We start from the raw sequence: 18382 nt of genomic DNA, 5'->3' as shown, positions 1-18382 counted from the left end.
TGTACCTGGTTTGTTCATGGGGGTTAAACATGTGTGGATCACTATCAATGGTCCTGAAAAAGCTATGATTGCAATGCACTTGCATCAATGGTTCTTAAATTGGATTTGTGTTATTGGCAACAACCATTAGAGCAAGGCTACCATAGAAACGCAAAAAGCTAAATCTCCAAAAAACTTGGATTGGTTTTGACATAGAAAGAAAATAATTGTTGACCTTTGAAGAATAATTTCCATTTCTACGCTCTTATGAACATAAACATGTGACAAGAAATCAAATAAACAAATTAAATAAAACAATGGATTACGAACGCATAACATGTCAAATCACCCTCTAGCAAAGAACTAGATAGAGTTTAACACAAAACCCCATCTATGTCCTATATTGGTGGATTATGGTCTTGTGTGATCCTTGGAAGTTAGCTATTTAGTGGACCTAGAAGACAAGAGTGTTGCCTCACTGATAACGAGTCAAAGCCTCTTGAGATATTGTATTAAAGTGGGTAGCAAGTTCCCTTTATATAACTAAACTCGTTAGTTGCTTGGACCATCGCATATCCTACGTCCTTATGGGTTTGTTTCAATTCCTACAATAATCAATTTCTCACTTACTCTAAATTCTTTAAATGAGCATTTAGAACTGTTTCATAAGGCTAGACAACTAAACTCAGCGTGCCTCCTTTAAACATCCATGGAGGTCTCTAAGTATAATATATAAAGGTTTTATGTTTTAGAAATATGCTTCAATGTTCGCTATACTTTAGCAATAGAAACGAGAGGTATGAAAGTTTCATCTCTATCAACTACTCACCTAAATACCATGTTAAACTTGTTAAAAAGTAATGATATCGCAGAAACTCATAGATTTTAATTGATCTCAAGTTCTCAAATAAGTAATTGAAATAACTCAAAAATATTTTTTGCGTTATTCCATAACCCTAACGAAGTCTCAAAACACATCAAATGCTCCCTGAATGAATTGTGATTTAATAAATCCTTTGATGCATAATGATCCAACCATTATTATCCATTAATTTGCTTCCAATCCAACAGTCTATCTAGTATCCTAAACACCACCAAATTTGAATGATCGATGCACTTATTATCTTGTAGCACTTTCATTAGATAATTTGCTTATTATATCCTAACACTTTCATTATTTGATTTCTTAATTCACTAATATGCTTATTATATATACTAACAATTTTGTTAACCAATTTCTTAATTCACTAATCCTACTCAAAAGCTGATTAAATAAACTTACTGCATCCTAGCACTTTCATTATCTATGATTGATCAACATGTCATATGTAACACTTTTACTATCTGTTCGCAATCAACTTATTATATCCGAAAGATGTTATTAATCCATTGCTTAATCCGATGATCTTACAATGAAGCCGTCATTAACGTCCTAAACCAATGATGTATGCATGTGACCGGGTGCCAAAAAGTAAATTGCAGTTTGATAATACAAGGAGCCCTTCATTAATGATCTCTTCTCAAACCACTTATGCAATTCACTTTGTGCTTCAATATACTCCACTACAAAACAAAAGGACCCAGAAACAGGGTATGTTCAGCCATTCCTAAAGATCAAAAGTACTGGCGAGGAGACTGTGATGGACACAGGTCTGTAGATCGATGAAAGCAGGCCCTGGATCGGGAACTGCAGTTCGGATTGGAATGGTTTTGGATATGGGCAAGCAGCGGAGCTCCGTCTCCTCCATTCTGCCTTTGCCTCTGCTTCTGCTCATCACAATTCTTCTCTCCACATCAGAGGTAAATAACGCATATGCAATCTCAACAGTTGTCTCTTGCAGAGATCATATCCGTTTATTTCAGGCTTAGAATTTAAAATAACGTACACTGCATTTTCTGTACTCCATTCACGTTCACTTGCTGCAACATATTTCTTTGTTTATTTGTTTTTCTTCTCTCTCAAGGTTTCTGCCATTGAACGGCCTGCTAATGGAGGCTGGCTTAAATCCTCATCCCCAGTTTTGTCGCTGTTCAATTTGAGAGAAAAGAATAAGTTTTGGAGTGAAAAGGTGATGCAGGCAGGTAAAGGGACCCAACTGTGGTTAATGAATCAGTGGTCATCCTTTGCAACCATACGGGCAGTCCTCAATGTGTAGAGGAGATAAAGCATCTGTATGTTCTTAACACATGTCTTTTCTTTGGAATAGACTTCGATGACTTGGAGCGACCTGATCCCAAGTCCACAAAGGCCGCCATCTCAAATTTTACAACTGCAGGTACAGTCTCATGGACACTTCTACTTCATAAGCATTTCTGTTGAGGGCTAAGCAGTCCTACAGATACCATGAAACTTGTTGTGGGGTGTTATTAAATTAAATTGTTCTACATGTTCTCTACACTGGTGAAAATTTAATTTGTTTTCAGAGTAATGGAAATTCTCTTCCAATTTGTTCACTTTTTAAAGTTGCAAGGCTTTTAAAGTTTATCTGTAACCACCAAGCTCGGAAATGGAGGAACCAGTGATGGTGAGCCTGAGAATGAAAAAAAGCGAGGATTGGTCTCCTAGGACATCATCTGTGCTTATGGACCTAAATAATATGATGCATAAAAAAGGGTTAACTCTAATCTTTTTTGTGGAAGATAATCAAATTAGGAAAAATCCTGTTTTTGTTATCATGAACCTGAGAAAAAATTTACAGCTGGTGCTGGACATACCTTCAAGTGGTTCTTTCTGCTCAGATTTAAAGTCTTAGCTGAAGAGATGTTCTTTCACATTTGTGCATTCATGGATCTCCAGTTGCTTGTAGCATTGTAACAACTATAAAAATGAGACAATAGAAGAAAAGAAATTCTGGCATATTGCAATACACCGAGACTTTATCAATACATTTGTTTTACTTGTTGCTGTTTTTTCATGTGAGAAAACTGTCATCTCTAATCACTAATACATTAGTTGCTCAATACTTGATTCAGAGATCTAGTCTTATAAAAGTAGCTGTTTTTGCTCAAGTGTACTTGCATTGTCTACAGCATCTGTAGCAGATTACCTGAAGCTGGTACCGGTGGAGTCCATCTATTTGCCATTACCAGTTAACTTCATTTTTGTAGGCTTTGAAGGCAAAGGAAACCAAGGTTTGCTTGTCTCTTTCTTAACATTGATACAGTTGCTTTCTCATTACATCTACAGTCTATTTCGTTTCCATTTTAGTACAGGTATGGAATACATATGTAAATTATGAGTGCAATTTTTTCTTGGACTGCACTGGGATAAATCTTTCTTGTTTGTGAGTTTATGAGTTACAGATATGTATATGTTGTTGGCATTTATGTGCAGAAAAATTTAGAGCATATATGTTTTATAGAATGAACAAGTTTTAAATTTCTCATGTGACATTCATATATTAATAGTCCTCTTTGTTTTGCTTTTGAGAAAGGGATCTCTGATTTGTTAGAACAATCCTTTGTCCATGTTATTGAAAGACATTAATTTAGAAAAGCACTTGCTAAAGTTTTAGTCTATTTTCTAGTTGATATTGCTTGAAAAGGGTATAGATATCATACTACTTAGGAAGTTTCTGATGTACTTGTAGATAACTAGAGCCATAAATTATTTTGTTTGCAAAGAGAATTGTGTGAAAGAAGCCCAGCTTATCTGTAAGCTGATCTTGGTGCTCTCAACACATGAAATTATTGTATCTCATGCTGTAATAGTTTCATATATGGATCAAGTTGAGTGGATGTAGCATGTCTTTGTATTGCATATTCTGCCATGTTTTGGATGTAAGAGGCACACGTTGATAGGAGAACATCATGAAATTTCCACAGTTAGGACATTGGCTTTTTGCAGGAGTTGTTAATGAATCTCTCAATCATTTTTGGAGAAGTTCACTTCCACTAGCGTGCTGCACATGCAGTATTTATGGTAGTATTCGACCCTGAGGGTTGGAGACGATTCCACTTGTAAGTAGGCGTGATAACCATGTGCTAGAGTTGCAGACTGATTATAGATTGCATCCCACATGTGTTGGATGGTCGGCTCTTCCACTTTCAGGTTTTCATACATGTTTTCTTTCTTGGGGAACAGTACTGCGGTTGCAGCATAGACTGGATATGCATTTGTCTCATGTGGGACTTCAGCAGCTCTCATCTTTTTGCTATTTTATGTGATGCAATATGGATGTGTTGCCTTGTGATTAGTCAGATGCCCATCATCACCTTGTGGCATACCTGGAAGAGATGTTGCACTCAAATACTGGGTGGTGCATCTGGAAGAGACCATGAGGAGTCAATGTAATGCCTTAACTAGCGGAATGGAATAGATACAATAAGGCACGCTTTATCGTATCTTAGGGACGCTCTTGCCTTTCCTTTGATTTTGTTTGCAGCCAAATTACATGTGGTTGTGTTACATGGTGGTAAAAACCCAATGACAATTTCTTGCAGTCAGGTCTGCAGCTTTGCATACTCCTTTTGTACCATCCTCATAATTTGGACACATGAAAATTTTGATGGATTTCTTGTACAGTTAATATCAACCATGCTATCTATGTTGAAAAAGTGTTAGCTGGATTGCATAACCATAATATGATTCCCTTTGCTTTTATTTAGCGTAGATTTGTTTTCTGTTTAATATTTTGACTCGTGATATTTTGTTATCTAGGATTCTTTTCAACTATTTGTCTTTGTATTTTCATTTTCATTGTAAAATGTTTCTTTTGTCATTTATGAAAACACCATTATTTTCAATTTTCTAATAGACAATAGAACACTTAATATATATGCATTTAAATACTACCTTTTAAATTTTTTCCTCATTTACTTGATTTGATTTCCAGAGCAGCTGCATGATTTGGGTTTTACAAGTGAATATTTATAGTCTATGCATTAACTTCCTTTTCTTGTTTTAAGATGTGAGACTTGGACAAGAAGAGCTTGAGCGATGGTTCAATCAGATAGACCATGTGCTGGATCATACACGAGTTCCCCAAGTGGGAGAATCACTTACACCATTTTATAGACAAAGAGCTGACGGAGAGCAGCGGCATCATCTTCCACTTATTAGTCATATTCATTACAAGTAAAGAGAACATAGTTCCATTTGTGTGCCTAAGCAAATGTTGGGTATGTTAAAACATAGTTGGTCTTTTGCAGTTATTCTGTCCATGCTATTGAAATGTCAGATAAGGTTACAGCAGTATTTGAATATGCCTTGAAGGTTCTGTCACGGAAGGAAGACTTAAAGGATGCTAGGTATGTCTCCTGTCATCTGAGAAGCTCCATATTTTTTGTGTTGGGTGCTGTGTTATTTATTTATTTCTCTTTATATGATCTGGCAGGCCTGATTCAGATGTCCAATGGCAAGTTGATGTTGACAGTATTTCATATATTTTCTCAAGCTTGGTGCATTATTTGCAACTTGGGAATGCATACAATATCTTCATTTTGAATCCAAAACGTAATCCAAATCGTGCCCATTATGGTTATAGGTAAGCTTATGCAAGTGATAATGCTGATTAAAGAGCAGCAAATGTAAAGCAGGATGTTAAAGTTGTGACAAGTGGATCTTAATAGCTTTGACACATTTTATACAGGCAAGGTTTATCTGATACAGAGATACGGTTTCTGAAGGAGGTAAAATACAGCAGACTTCATTTCTCCTCTCAGCTCATCAATGACACATTTTTTTCACTCTCTCTATGTGTTGGTTATAAATAAATTGTACATACAGTGATTGATGATCAATAGCTAACTAGTTAGAGTTTCTTTGTGTTTATTTTTGGATCAAGGTTATAGTATTTAGGCCCTCTGAAGGAGTATTTTATTTTGGATGTCAGGATAACGAAGCACGGCTGGCTGTTATTAAATCAAAGTCTGGGAAAATCTCAAATCCACTAGGTATGAGCACAAAATAATTTTGTAAACTCTTGACAAGAGTTGTTCACGTTGATAAAAATAGTTTTGTATAGACATGGAAAGAAAGACGAGTCCCTTGTATGAACACCATCCTATGCTGAGGTTTGCTTGGTCAACTGTGGAGAAAGCAGACATGGTAATTGAGAAATCTTGATTTATACTGTCCTTGGTATCTACAGAACTGTTGACATATAAGTGGTAATTTTATCCCAGGAACATTGGATTGATGCATCTTTTGATGCTTTGAAAACGATAGAAACATCATTGCAGGATAAAACTGGTGCAGAAATTGTAATTGCAAAGGCACAGGAGGTAACTCATTCTTGAGTGAACACATTTTCTAACTACATTGTCACTTACAATAAAATAATGTCCTTTATATGGAAGCTTTATTCACTTCTTTAGTTGATAAGACTTTAGGATTCTCGAACTTTTATTTCTTATATGAGTAATTCAACATGGTATAGTGTTCATGTAAAGTGGTTGTGCAGGTATTACATAAGAGTGGTTCAGACATAGCTTTGGCCCTTCAACGGGAGTTAAGCCTGGAGGAAAATGCTGGTCTTCATTCAGATTGTCTTGTTGATACTTGGGTTGGCATTGAAAGGTTGTGTTCATGAGATTTCACAGAAAGTCACATTTTTTTTGAGTGGAAAAAGACTGCATTATTTGGTCTGTGGGTATAATATAAATATAAATATAAAATAAATAAATAATAAATATCTTTGTGAGTGTGTATGTATGCACATATAAGTACTGCCTTCATCATATTCTTCTTCCTTCTTATTTAGTAAAAGGGCGGTTGCATATGATTCTAGATTCATTGACTATGCTAAGAATGTGAGGAAGATCATATCCACATCAAATTCTCCGTCTGCAAAACTTCACTCCTATGACGTGTCAAGGTGCCATTACTATGCTCATATTAAATTTGGTGAAGGTTCTGTAATGGTGGTACCTTGACACATCATAGAAATGGTGTTTTGTGCCAACAAAGAACTTAAGTGGATATGATCTTCATCGCATTCTTAGCATAATCAATAAATCTGGAATCCAGTTCAATAACTGACAGGGGTTTTTGTGATTGTCATGTGACCTGTGTTTTTATGTGAGACGACATATTACTTTTACAGAACCACAGTTTTGGTTGCTGAGGGCAGCAGAAAACAGTCTAATTTGCATGCAGTTTTGGTTCCAAGTTAACCATCACTAACTTCTTCATAGCTCCCATCATGTCTACCCCCGAACTCAACACATAGTAGAACATGCCCTAGCAGAGCCACCCTAGAAAGAAATATATATTAATGTCTACTAGAGGCCAAAGTTGGTCTACGAGACAAATCATGATTACAAATATGAGTGAATTCATGTTGTTGATACTGAAACAAAAATAAAAGCTCTAGGTTTCCTACCGTTTCATGATTGTGATCTTAATACATCTGGCAAAATGATTTTGGAGATGGGATACTAGCATGAACTGCATAACTAATATGTATGGTTTGAATAGTGATGATTGGACATTGTATCCGAGGTTGGTGCAGTAGAACAAGGCTATGACAAAGTTGAACAATTGCAGTTTGGTGTCCTCATGCAGATCAAACATGGAAAGCAATGAATTTCCATGATCTGCTGATGGTATGAACCATGTGCCTTGTATTCTAGTACTCATGGTCTATGTTCTCGGCATTCCTTTTCTTGCTCTATGTTGACTCCTTGGCACATTGTTAGTAGAGGTGTGGAGCTATGGAAGAAGTCATATGCTTTTAAAGTTTGAGCACATTCGACTTCTTCCCTATTTGTTTTGTCAAATGAAGGAGCTCATGTATAGAATAGCATATTTCTCTCAGACATGCTTGTAAGCTGGGCACCTATGTATGAGATGGTCCTTGCTTTTGATTTCTCCTTGACATACATCTTTCAGTTCTAGGTATGTGAAGGGCTTGTCCTGCTTTAATCTCTATTTGGTCGGTGTAAACTGTAAGTTGGCCTATTTCTTGCAAGCACTATGTGGCATGTAGATGTCCATGTCCCTCAGTTTGTGTATGAATCCATCCTTTGAAAAGTCAATAAAATTATCTTCGCGGGAGGCCATCTTTAGGGGAAGAGGCACCATTGGTGTGACCCAAGTCTTTTAGGTATAAACCTGCCATGGATCTTGCCATAATATCTTCTTTCATTCGTCATTTTGTAGAGTTGTACAATATCAAAAGGATGGAAAGTTCTCGATGTTGAGGCCATATCAACTGTGAATACCATGATTCTTCTGCATGTTCTGTTGTCACCATTTGCATTGATGCTTCAGTGTAATTCTTTGAGCTGGCATGGTTTGAATCTGGTTGATGAAGCACACTATCTGGGATAATGCTTCTACCATCATAATGGGTGTTGCCAATTCAGCACAAATGATTTCATGTGGTGTGGATGCTTTGTGTGCATCATCCATGTCAACATCATTACTAGTGAACTCTCTAGTTGTGTCCACATGTACATGAGGAGGCTTGGAGCCCATACAGCTGTATTGTAAATGAGAGCAGGGTTGACTGTGGTGTTGAATTACCATGCTTGTGTGCCTTGTGGCATTGTATCATGCTAAGGTGGCATAAGGCTTGAGTTGATCCTTGGCAACCTGGGTTATAGAGAAGCATTCATTTGTTCGTGTACATGTGACTCCCTAGATATCCATAGGAAGCCTCTACGTCAACTTACCTTGATGATGGGGGGACTGCAAGTCGATGTGGATTTATGAAAGATCAAGATATTAGTTTTTCCTAGGTTTACCAAAACTCTTTTTGCCCTGTGAAAGCCATAGGGCATTGAGATGTTGCAGCCTGCATGATATTGACACCAAGATTCTGTCATCAGCATAAAAGACATGAATCAATTCTCTTGCCGCCTCCCCATCAGATGTATTCCTCTACCCTGTTGATGTGCAGTCTGAAGAGGGTAGAAAGAAAGAAAGAAAGAAATATTAATGTCTTTTAAGAGGCCAAAATGGCCAATAAGACCAAACAAGAGATTACATTGTAAGTGTTGTCTTGTCTTTGAGAACAAAAAATCAAAAGTTTTTTAGGTCGATCCAGAATTGAGAGGCCTCTGAAGCGAGGGAAGCACCTGCCATGGCAGGAGAGCTACAACACTCTGTCACACAAAATGGTCATGACCTCAGGGAGCCCATCCACAACCTCACTCTTCTCAAAAAGATAAAAGCGTTCATGGCTGGTCATAGGAGTTGTAGGCGACATTACTGTAACACATCACTGGTCATTTTGGGCTTTCGTAGGCGAGAATATTACTTTCTTTCTTACACTGTATTTTGGCTTAAAAAAAATAAATTCTCTCATTTCTTATGAGTCGATATATCAAATCTAATGTTGATACATAGATGCTGATTTATGGTAGATTGGAAATGAATGGGATATCCAACAGAAATGCTATGCCATTCGTACTACAAAGTTTTCAAACCGAATTTGATCAAAGACTATCTTGATACACTGCATGCGAGTATAAATTATCTAATGGCAGGAAAAACTCTTAAACCATGAATTCAACTCTCTGCTGTCGTGAAGTGCGTGTCATACATGCGCGGAGAAGGACTGGGCCTCTAAAAGATGGTTCAAAAGGATTGTTTTTATCAAGATAGGTCTGAACCCACAAACTTTGCGATAGATTAAATAATCTCCACCAATAAACCAAAACAATCCTTGAATATTTATCTATTTATTTATACATATTAAAATTTCTAACTTATAGATATTGAACGACTTAAATAAATATACTCGAATGGAAAGAAGATATGATTATATTAATTTATGTGAACTTAAACTTCAAATTTCAACCCTCCTTTTGAGATTTTTTGCGCCACATTGCTCTTTTATTTTTTGAGACATGGATATTGATTGTTTTCTCTCTTCCCCCTTTTACATAAGATGAGAACACCTTTATATAGGGTCTCACATGCATTAAGGTCTAATAGATTGTCACCACTTAGTGCTCATGCTTCAGCTGACTTACAATAATTTTATTGACTATGTATTTAAGAATGTAGTATGTTTTTAACATATGAAATAGTTATCTTAGTGATACTTATATTCCTTCAAAGAGGAAGGGTATTGAGTTCGAAATACGCTCTTTGTGTTTATTATACATTAGATAAGTTACTTGCTTTGGAGGTGGTTTCCGATCGTGTGCCATTGGCAACACAACATAGTTCATATCATTGCAGTCAATTGCCTACTATTTTTTATTCACATTTCTCAATTGGTGCGTTGAATGCTTTGAATTCCCCCGAGGTATTATGTTTTGAAAAATAAAATTGTCTGTGAGTTGAAACCTCGAATCTGATTGTTTAAAATGCATTCTCTACTCTGACCTCTCACCTGTCTGGCCATCTATGTATAATGATAAAGTGGTTGATCGTTTCAAATGATGCATTGATGTTTCTCAATGAAATTATTCTTCACTTCGATTGCAGGTGGGCATTTATTGATTTAAGTGCAGGACCATTTTCTTGGGGTCCATCTGTTGGTGGTGTGGGTGTAAGAACAGAACATACTCTACCCTCTGTCGATAACCTGCTGGCAACCCTTTCTGGTAATGATGGTATATTCTGATAGCCTTTAGATAGTAGTATAATGTTGCTTATGTATCATTATAATTTTATTCTATTTATAGATTCTTCTGAAGATGAGGCACATGATGATCTTTCCAATCTTGTTGAAGAAAGATTTTCAGTGTTTGACGAGGTAACTTACAAACTAATTTAAGAATCACATGTATATGCAATGCAAGAGTTCTTTTAATTCAAGATGAAGAAGGATGTCAATATTTAAACATAGGAATAAATAAACAGATACTTCTAAGCATGCAGGTATAGATATAACTCAGTGAAGTGAAGAACTAACCCTAGCTGTCTGTAAAATTCGTATAATTCAATATGTTAATCCATATGGCTAACCTGTGTACATCATTAATTGCACCACTCTTTCCTGTCCCACTCGTGGGGGTAACTAATAGATGCTAGATCACTCTTAAAAATATTTGAAGGCTTTCATATGCAAAGGCACATTTGTGTAATGTTTAAATGAAGAAGAAAGACACTTATATTTAAAACTAACATTATTTTATTCTGGTAATGTTGAATGCACTGTTGAATTTAAAACTCCCATCAAAGGTTCCTGTGCACCTGAGTTTTCCACGGCAATATTTTATAAATAATATTGTTTAGAAAAACAATTTTTAGGAAATATCTTTTAAAATTGTCAACATATATGCTGTTTTCAAGTCATCTCTAACGCATTTACATGGTGCTTGAGTCAAATAACTAGCTCCTGCAATCTTTTGATTGTGCAGGAATCTCCCCATGCAGTTGATACACTCCTTGCGGAGATAGACATTTATGAAGTCTTCTCTCAAAGACACTGTGAAGGAAGAAGAGTGAAAGTTGCACTTTGTGACGGTATCATCGATGCAAATTTCCTTTCATACAATTTTTTATATTATTTTTAATGTTTTTATATGAAGATAGGTTCTCTGACTTATTGTGATGATCATATGCTGCAAGGGTGTAGCTACTACTTGACCCATGTAATGTATATATTGTAACGGCCCAAATAAGACATTGTAGGCATGCCAATTACACTGAATACAATGTCAAAAATTATAACATGCATTATTCCTAAATATTTGTATTGTCTAGTCCATTATAAAGACTGATACGTAAGCCAACAGCCAAAGAAAAGTTACTTAGCAGTGGAAATTATAGTGATACTAAATTTTGCAGAAAGTTTTCTGGTGAAAGAAATATATATTGATGTCTATCAAGAGATCAAAATTGCCCCTAAGATCAAGTAATAGATTCCATATGTTGTCTCATCTTGGAGAACAGCTAATCAAAATACACAACTTTGAAAATAAGACTATTAATTTATGTTGATATAAATTGATGAAAATGCGGGGTTGATAGTATTCTCATCCATTAAATCTAGAAGATATATGACTTACAGATCGACAAACATCTGACAAAATCCACAATTGGTTTATTATATATTTTGAATAGTTTACTCTAATGGCACTATAGAGGAGTAAGCGATTCCTTATTATATAGTATATGAATCATCTGATAAAATGATATTGTGCGCACTTTTTGACCTCTGTATAAGTGTGATGTGATTATTATAATGCTTCAGCAAGCAGTACCTTTGAATGTCTGGTATTTAGTTGTGCACATGTATTTTGCGACTTGTAAGTGTTTTTTAATCCTCACAACTTCAAGCAATGACTATTGTGAGATTGACATTTGGAAAAGAACTTGAATCTTTATACTGCCTAAGCCAAAACAAACTATATTAATGGGGATTGAAAGTTGCATTATTTAAGATAAGAAACTATTAGATGACACACATGTACGATTTACATTTGCTACAAGGTTTGTTTATAAGGATAACTCTGTTGAGATGTATACCATACATGACATTAACTTTCGGGATATACTGCCAGAGATTGATGCTCATTGCATCTCTGGCATTATTTTAAACGGAATTGTTTGATTATTCGTGGCAACAGTCTAAAATTAATAATTTAATAACCTTAAAAAAGTGGTGACACAAATTTTCTCTTCAAGAAGCTTGTGAAAGTTTACTTAGATGACCATTCATTGAACAACTTGTCTTTTACTTACATGATTCAACATGCAGAACTTCAAGAGAGAATGGGGGACTTGAAAGAAGAACTACAATTTTTGCAACAGGAAAATGTAGAAGAAGCTCACAAGAGAAAGGCAGAAGAGGCATTGAAACGAATAGAGCGATGGAATCTCTTCAGCGATGCCCATGATGTTCAGGTGTGTCGGCTTTGTTTACGCTAATTCTCTATTTTTATAATCATGAAATTTGTGAGAAAACTGCTATGAACATTTGTAAGGTGCCTAAGAGTCTAGCAACAGCTTAAAGATAAACTAAAACAAGAACTATGTTTCTTAGTGATGCTCAAAGACTTTAAATACAAAAATGAGAGTGTTCTTTGTATCATATGCATTTGTAAAATATTCCTGGCTCATAATGAGTTGTAGTGGGAGAGTGGAGGGAAAAGAGCAATGTAGTAAATGCTGTATGATGTAGTGGCTAGTTCAAAAAGTCGAGTGAATACGGTAGACAGGAGAAAGAAAGAAATAAAGATATATTAATGTCTTTTAAGAGGCCAAAATGGCCTATAAGACAAAACAAGAGATTACACCTTAAGTGTTGTCTCGTCTATGAGAACAACAAATCAAAATAAAATAAATATTACTAAGTAAATAAGTTTAGAAGAGACTAAAAGAATCTGGTTTTCGGCACATGTAAGATTCTCTAGTTAGATATCTTGTAACTTTTGTCTCTAAAAGATCTCTAGCATCGGTCAATCCAGAATGGGGAGCTGTCACCCTCCAACAAAGATTGGATGTGTTCTCTGTGGATTTATTTTCGGCATATGGGTTTTTGAAGATAACTTATCTAAACATACATTTTGCAGCAGATTGGTAACTTTTCAGTTGGTCGAGATTGGTTTCTTGCAAATTTGGCAGCTACATTATGGTCTTCTATGAAACATGTCATCACACCATCAACTGCAGATGGTGCATTTCATTATTATGAGAAGATTGACTTCCAAATCTATGTAATTACTCAAGAGGTAAGTTACATGGATTTCAGCTACCTTTACATGTGATAATGTAGAAGTCAAGTAACATTTGTATTGTTTCCCTTATACTTGATGTTATTTTCATGATTATTAGAACTGATTCTATGCATAATCTATTTATTATCTCTTTTTGAGAACTAGAATCTGTATGAAATTTCATTGTGATGCACTCTGTATAAAAAGACTTTACATTTTCTGAGGAATAAAAGCATTCCACATTAATACACATTTGGGGGACCAGAAATAAAACCACAAACACCACAATTCCCAACTTTTTGTGTATATGTGAGTGCCAAATGCAAAAGAAAGAGGCAGACCATGTAAATGTCAAAAACTGAATCTCAATTTCATACAGAGGGAAATCCACTCTCAAATTTTTTATATCAACCACCATATGAGTAGGCTGTACTATGAAACACACAATCTAGTGTTCGGAAAGCAAATCCCTTGCCCCTTACATGTAGCATACTACCATATAGTACAGAAGGGGAATATGAAGACACAATCATCGATTGGAATGCGCATAACTGCGTTGTACTAAAATACGGCACCAAGGGTCATGTTAAAACAATGATGCCTGAGTAGCACATGAGTCAAAGAAGAATTATGAATGTTAAAATGATGTCCATATAGTACACGTATACAAGAAATAAAATAGATTGGATGCAAAAAAATCATTGGATAATTGGATAAGTCAAAAGTGGCTCGGAACACATGATGAGAAGGATGAGTGAAAAAAGAAGAAGATCGGAAACAGGCATCTCTTTGTTGACAATCTGGATACACTACCTTTAAACTAACAGATCACTAGCATAGAATTATCTTCTCTACAGTATCCAGTATTATTTTATGGTGTGTTTGGAAGAGGCATTGTACTCAATATTCTAGGTAAGATTATTCACTCATAGAGGATTCAGTGGGATGCTTCCGCTGGCTCAGGAAAGGCAGCACAGGAAACATGACAAAGTTTCATTACTACCCAGTGGCATATTCGCCTATTCTCCATCTGGCCCCTTTGAGACTTTGTCTGTTAGTACACTCAAATGTAGTAGCTCATTACACATGGCTTTTATTAGCTAATATATTTATAGGAATTGTATATACTCTGTACAGTTATTGGAATTAGGATACTTGACTGATTTGGTGTTCGATGGATATTGAACTAAACAATATTTGACTAAGATTTGTTTGTATAAGCAAGAGCATAGCTGGGATTTGCATGATAAGTGTACGAGATGCTTTCTTAATAAAGATGGATTTTGAAGTTCTTTATGGATTCCATCATAAATGAGGATAACATAATTAATGATGATAAGATAATTACAAGGAACAACCATTTTGTAATTCCTAATTCTGTCTCATTTCTCTTCTATCATTTCATTCCAGGCAGCTTCATATTTTGAAATTCTAGAACCTCTTGTATGGTCCATATCTACATGTGTGTGGGTTCTTGTAATTTAATTATGTATGAATCATGATGAAATGAGTAATGACATGTGTGTGCCTTCACACTATATTTATTCTGGTTTATGGTTCTCAAAGATGAACAACATTTTAAGATGTACTGCTACTCAGTCTCAAAGACTGTTGTGGCCTCTTAAAGAAGTTAATATTTCTTTCTTTCTTTATTGTTACAGAAAGTCAAGCACAAGGATTTGTTACTTATGGATGTCAGCTTGTTCAAAGAAGCTCTGGCTGGAGTCATTGCACCTGGTCAAAAAGTGCAATATTCTATACGAATGTATATTTCTTTTTCCCTTTTTGGCATTGGGTAATTGTACATAAGTCACAATAAAATTGCATGTTGGACAAAGAAAACCATGCAATAATTGCATGCAAAGAAGGTTCACATAGGCTATGGTGCTCAACTGCCATGACGGAAACCTGCCAAACAGCTTGTATGACTGTACATGCACTCAGTATAGAAGATTTGGTGTAACAATGTAGTTTGTGGTTCTTGGGACTGTATATGTGCACACTGTCCTTAAGTGGTACCAATTGCTGGATATCCATGATAAAGTTGAGCACAGGCTTCCCCTTGTAAGGAAAACATTCTGGTTCTGTTCTCGTTAAAACACAATTTTTCAATGTTGACCAACAAATCTGTATTTAGATTGAAGAGAGCGGGTGCGAGTAGTCATCCTTGTTTTACTCCAATCCTGCTAGACACAACCTTTGACAAGCTATTGCACTTTTCCTGACACTGATTCATATAGAACATAGGTTCCCTAGTGTATATCTATTGGGACTCAAAAGGGCGTCTAGTCGATCTGTAAGCTGTGCAATGGTACAGTGTCAAAGTACTCAAAAAATCCACATCTTTTTATGGACATTGCGCTCGTAAACAAGGATTTGGAGGGTCAAATCTGCGATTCAAACTTGCAAACCTCTTTTGATGTATTTGGGGAAATGTTATCTTTCTCCGGTCTCTGCATGGATTCAAGCTCTATTCTCACAAACTTCTGCTCACATGTATGACTAATGGCTCAACTGGATTTCAAAGAGAAGTTTTTTGATAAAATTATTGTGGCATTCTCATATTCAAAATAACACATTTACTAATGAGTTTTGTGTTCGAGTGCATTTGGCAATCATGTTTGGTTTTCTACATATTCAATTGAAAAGAGAAATACATACATGATTTGGCCTTCAGATTTATTTCCTACGTTTATATTTTTACATTTGAATTTTTTATTATGCAGCAAGTTTGAGGTTTAAACTTTCTTGTGCCTGATTTTACAGGCTAGCTTTGTCTGAAGATACTGCTTTGTCAATGGCATTTTCTGTAGCCAGAAGGGCAGCTGCTGTGCCTGTTCTACTAGTTAATGGTACCCACAAGACCACAACACGATTATATCTCGATTCTCTGATTCTACAGCATCAGCTTCAACATTTAAGTGGGAGTGGCTCAGTGCTAGGTAGTGTAATATTAATATCCAAAATAATTTACTAGTTTTTGCAATGTGACCTTTTACAACTTCGAATCCATCTTTTGACTGCTAGAAGGTTGCACTGCCCTTTATTAGGACATGAGAGAACTTTTCTGGAGGTGCCCATCTTTTGGTTCATACAGCAGGGTGAGCCTCTTTTTATCGATAAGCACTATGTGGCAAAGGCATTGCCTGATATGGTGGTGGTGGTGCAATCTAGTCAAGCTTCATGGGCAAGCCATCTCCAGTGCAACAAGAAACCTATTCTTTGGGACCTCAGGTCTGTTTTAAACAGCCGAATAAATTACAAGGTCCAAATTTAATTATGTCCTTCTAAGTACTAATAATACTTAAACTCTTGTATCTATGTACTGTAATGAATGACAGCCGTCCTCTAAAAGATGCAGTAGCAGCAACAGCTGAGCATATAGCTGGATTATTGCCTTCTCACTTCGCTTATAGTGAAGCCCACAGTAGTGGAGATCAGGTTTGTGTTATGAATCCTTTATACTTACCAGATAACTATGATTAGGCTAATACTTGATCTTGTTCTACAGGATTGGAGATGGGCAGTAGGCTGTCACCCATTTTCCAGCACAGCATCAGGATGGCGTGTCTCTCTTTTTCAGTCAGATGCTATGATGAGAAGTTACATCATAACGACATTGGATGAATCAGTTGAAAGAATGAATGAGGCGATCAAGCAACTTGCTAAAGAGCCAACATGTATCCTTTAGGAAAAAATGTTTTTTGAATCTTGTAAACATTTTCAGAATCGAATACATGGCTTCAATCTTTGACAAAAACAGACAAGGAATCATTTGAACCCTTCAGAGGGCAGGAGCATATTCTTCTTAACAACTATAATACAGTCATCAACCTATGGAAGAGGGTAAGTTAATTGGTCATGGCAAGTGCACTTGAAGGAAATATGTTTTCTGATTTTCCTTTCTGTTGTGTTGACATCTAAAGATTGCCAAAAGCATGGAGGATCTTCGTTATGGAGATGCATTGCGTGTGCTTCATCTTCTTGAGGATGCATCAACAAGGTATTTGTGAGAATTTAAGTGAAAGCCAATCCCCTGAATCTTCAAGACGTTAAGCTATCTTGGGCATTTCGTGATATTCACATACTACATTTAAATGAACTTATTTTCACGTACTACATTTATATGATTTCATTTGGCTTGTTCCCAGGTTTGTAAGAGCTACCAATGCAACTGTTGCTGAGCTTCACCCAATTCTCTGCACTAAGCAGCACAATCTAGCAGTGGGATACGAAATGTACACAGGAATTGGTATCATCATGTCAGTGATTATTGTTTTATTATGGCTGAGGCCAAGGCGAACCAAGCCAAAAGTAAACTGAGTGTCATATGCTGGGAGGAAGAAATCAAAGTTAAAAGAAGCAACAGTTAAGATACGGGGATTTGTTATACAAAACATATCAAGTTTTGTAGCACTAGTGAAGAAATGTGCTAAACTCACCAGAAAGTTCTCTTTAATCAAAGAAAGGTTTCTGCATCTGATGAAATACTAATCTGTTTTTGAAGGAAGCACTCGATCTAAACTTTCATTCATAATGTTGCTTTTTACGTAAAGTAATGCGATAATGTTCCATATTTTCTGCAACTTCGTCTTGTGCTCATTTGGGTAAAGAATGGGTTTGTAGAATGTGCTGGGGGGAGTACTTAGTTCAAGGAAATAATGGAATAGAAAAAAGGAGATTGAGGAACCAATGGATACTACTAGTGATAGAACCAACCATTTTTTCATCCACTTATTCGTAATTCTTCTTCGTTTGGACTGAAGGGAGGAGTTACGTAGCATATAACAATGGAAGTCAGGAGAGGTAATGTAATGGTAGATAGAAAGTCAAGCCTAGA

The 18382-nt window shown here is 36.0% G+C and overlaps 1 protein-coding gene and 1 long non-coding RNA gene across 3 annotated transcripts; both read left to right on the top strand.

Moving 5' to 3' along the window:
• The first annotated feature begins 1576 nt into the window (after nucleotides 1-1576).
• LOC147867933 (uncharacterized) lies at nucleotides 1577-18020 on the top strand. Of its 2 annotated transcripts, none has more exons than XM_087315845.1 (25): nucleotides 1577-1779; nucleotides 1944-2061; nucleotides 2187-2255; nucleotides 3010-3111; nucleotides 4888-5056; nucleotides 5131-5229; nucleotides 5316-5465; nucleotides 5571-5610; nucleotides 5814-5874; nucleotides 5946-6028; nucleotides 6106-6204; nucleotides 6384-6499; nucleotides 10364-10482; nucleotides 10564-10634; nucleotides 11242-11347; nucleotides 12585-12730; nucleotides 13402-13557; nucleotides 15204-15307; nucleotides 16309-16484; nucleotides 16593-16776; nucleotides 16884-16983; nucleotides 17054-17222; nucleotides 17306-17388; nucleotides 17469-17545; nucleotides 17694-18020. In XM_087315845.1, the coding sequence occupies exons 1-25, from the start codon at nucleotides 1642-1644 to the stop codon at nucleotides 17863-17865; spliced, it is 2907 nt and encodes a 968-aa protein (XP_087171971.1). In that variant the 5' UTR covers nucleotides 1577-1641; the 3' UTR covers nucleotides 17866-18020. The 2 variants fall into 2 exon arrangements, with proteins under 2 accessions (XP_087171971.1, XP_087171970.1); XM_087315844.1 differs by having other exon boundaries at nucleotides 13399-13557.
• LOC147867934 (uncharacterized) lies at nucleotides 6837-10357 on the top strand. Its single transcript, XR_015529395.1, has 3 exons — nucleotides 6837-7527; nucleotides 9415-9503; nucleotides 10042-10357. It is a non-coding gene; the product is annotated as an uncharacterized LOC147867934 (long non-coding RNA).
• Nucleotides 18021-18382: the final 362 nt, after the last annotated feature.

The sequence above is a fragment of the Azolla caroliniana genome, unplaced genomic scaffold, assembly GCF_043228905.1.
Source record: "Azolla caroliniana isolate FFs.n. ecotype wild unplaced genomic scaffold, voAzoCaro1.0.p SCAF_2, whole genome shotgun sequence".
NCBI classification, from domain to species: Eukaryota; Viridiplantae; Streptophyta; class Polypodiopsida; order Salviniales; family Salviniaceae; genus Azolla; species Azolla caroliniana.
Note: the sequence above shows the minus strand (reverse complement) of the source record. Positions and strands in the feature narration are given on the sequence as shown.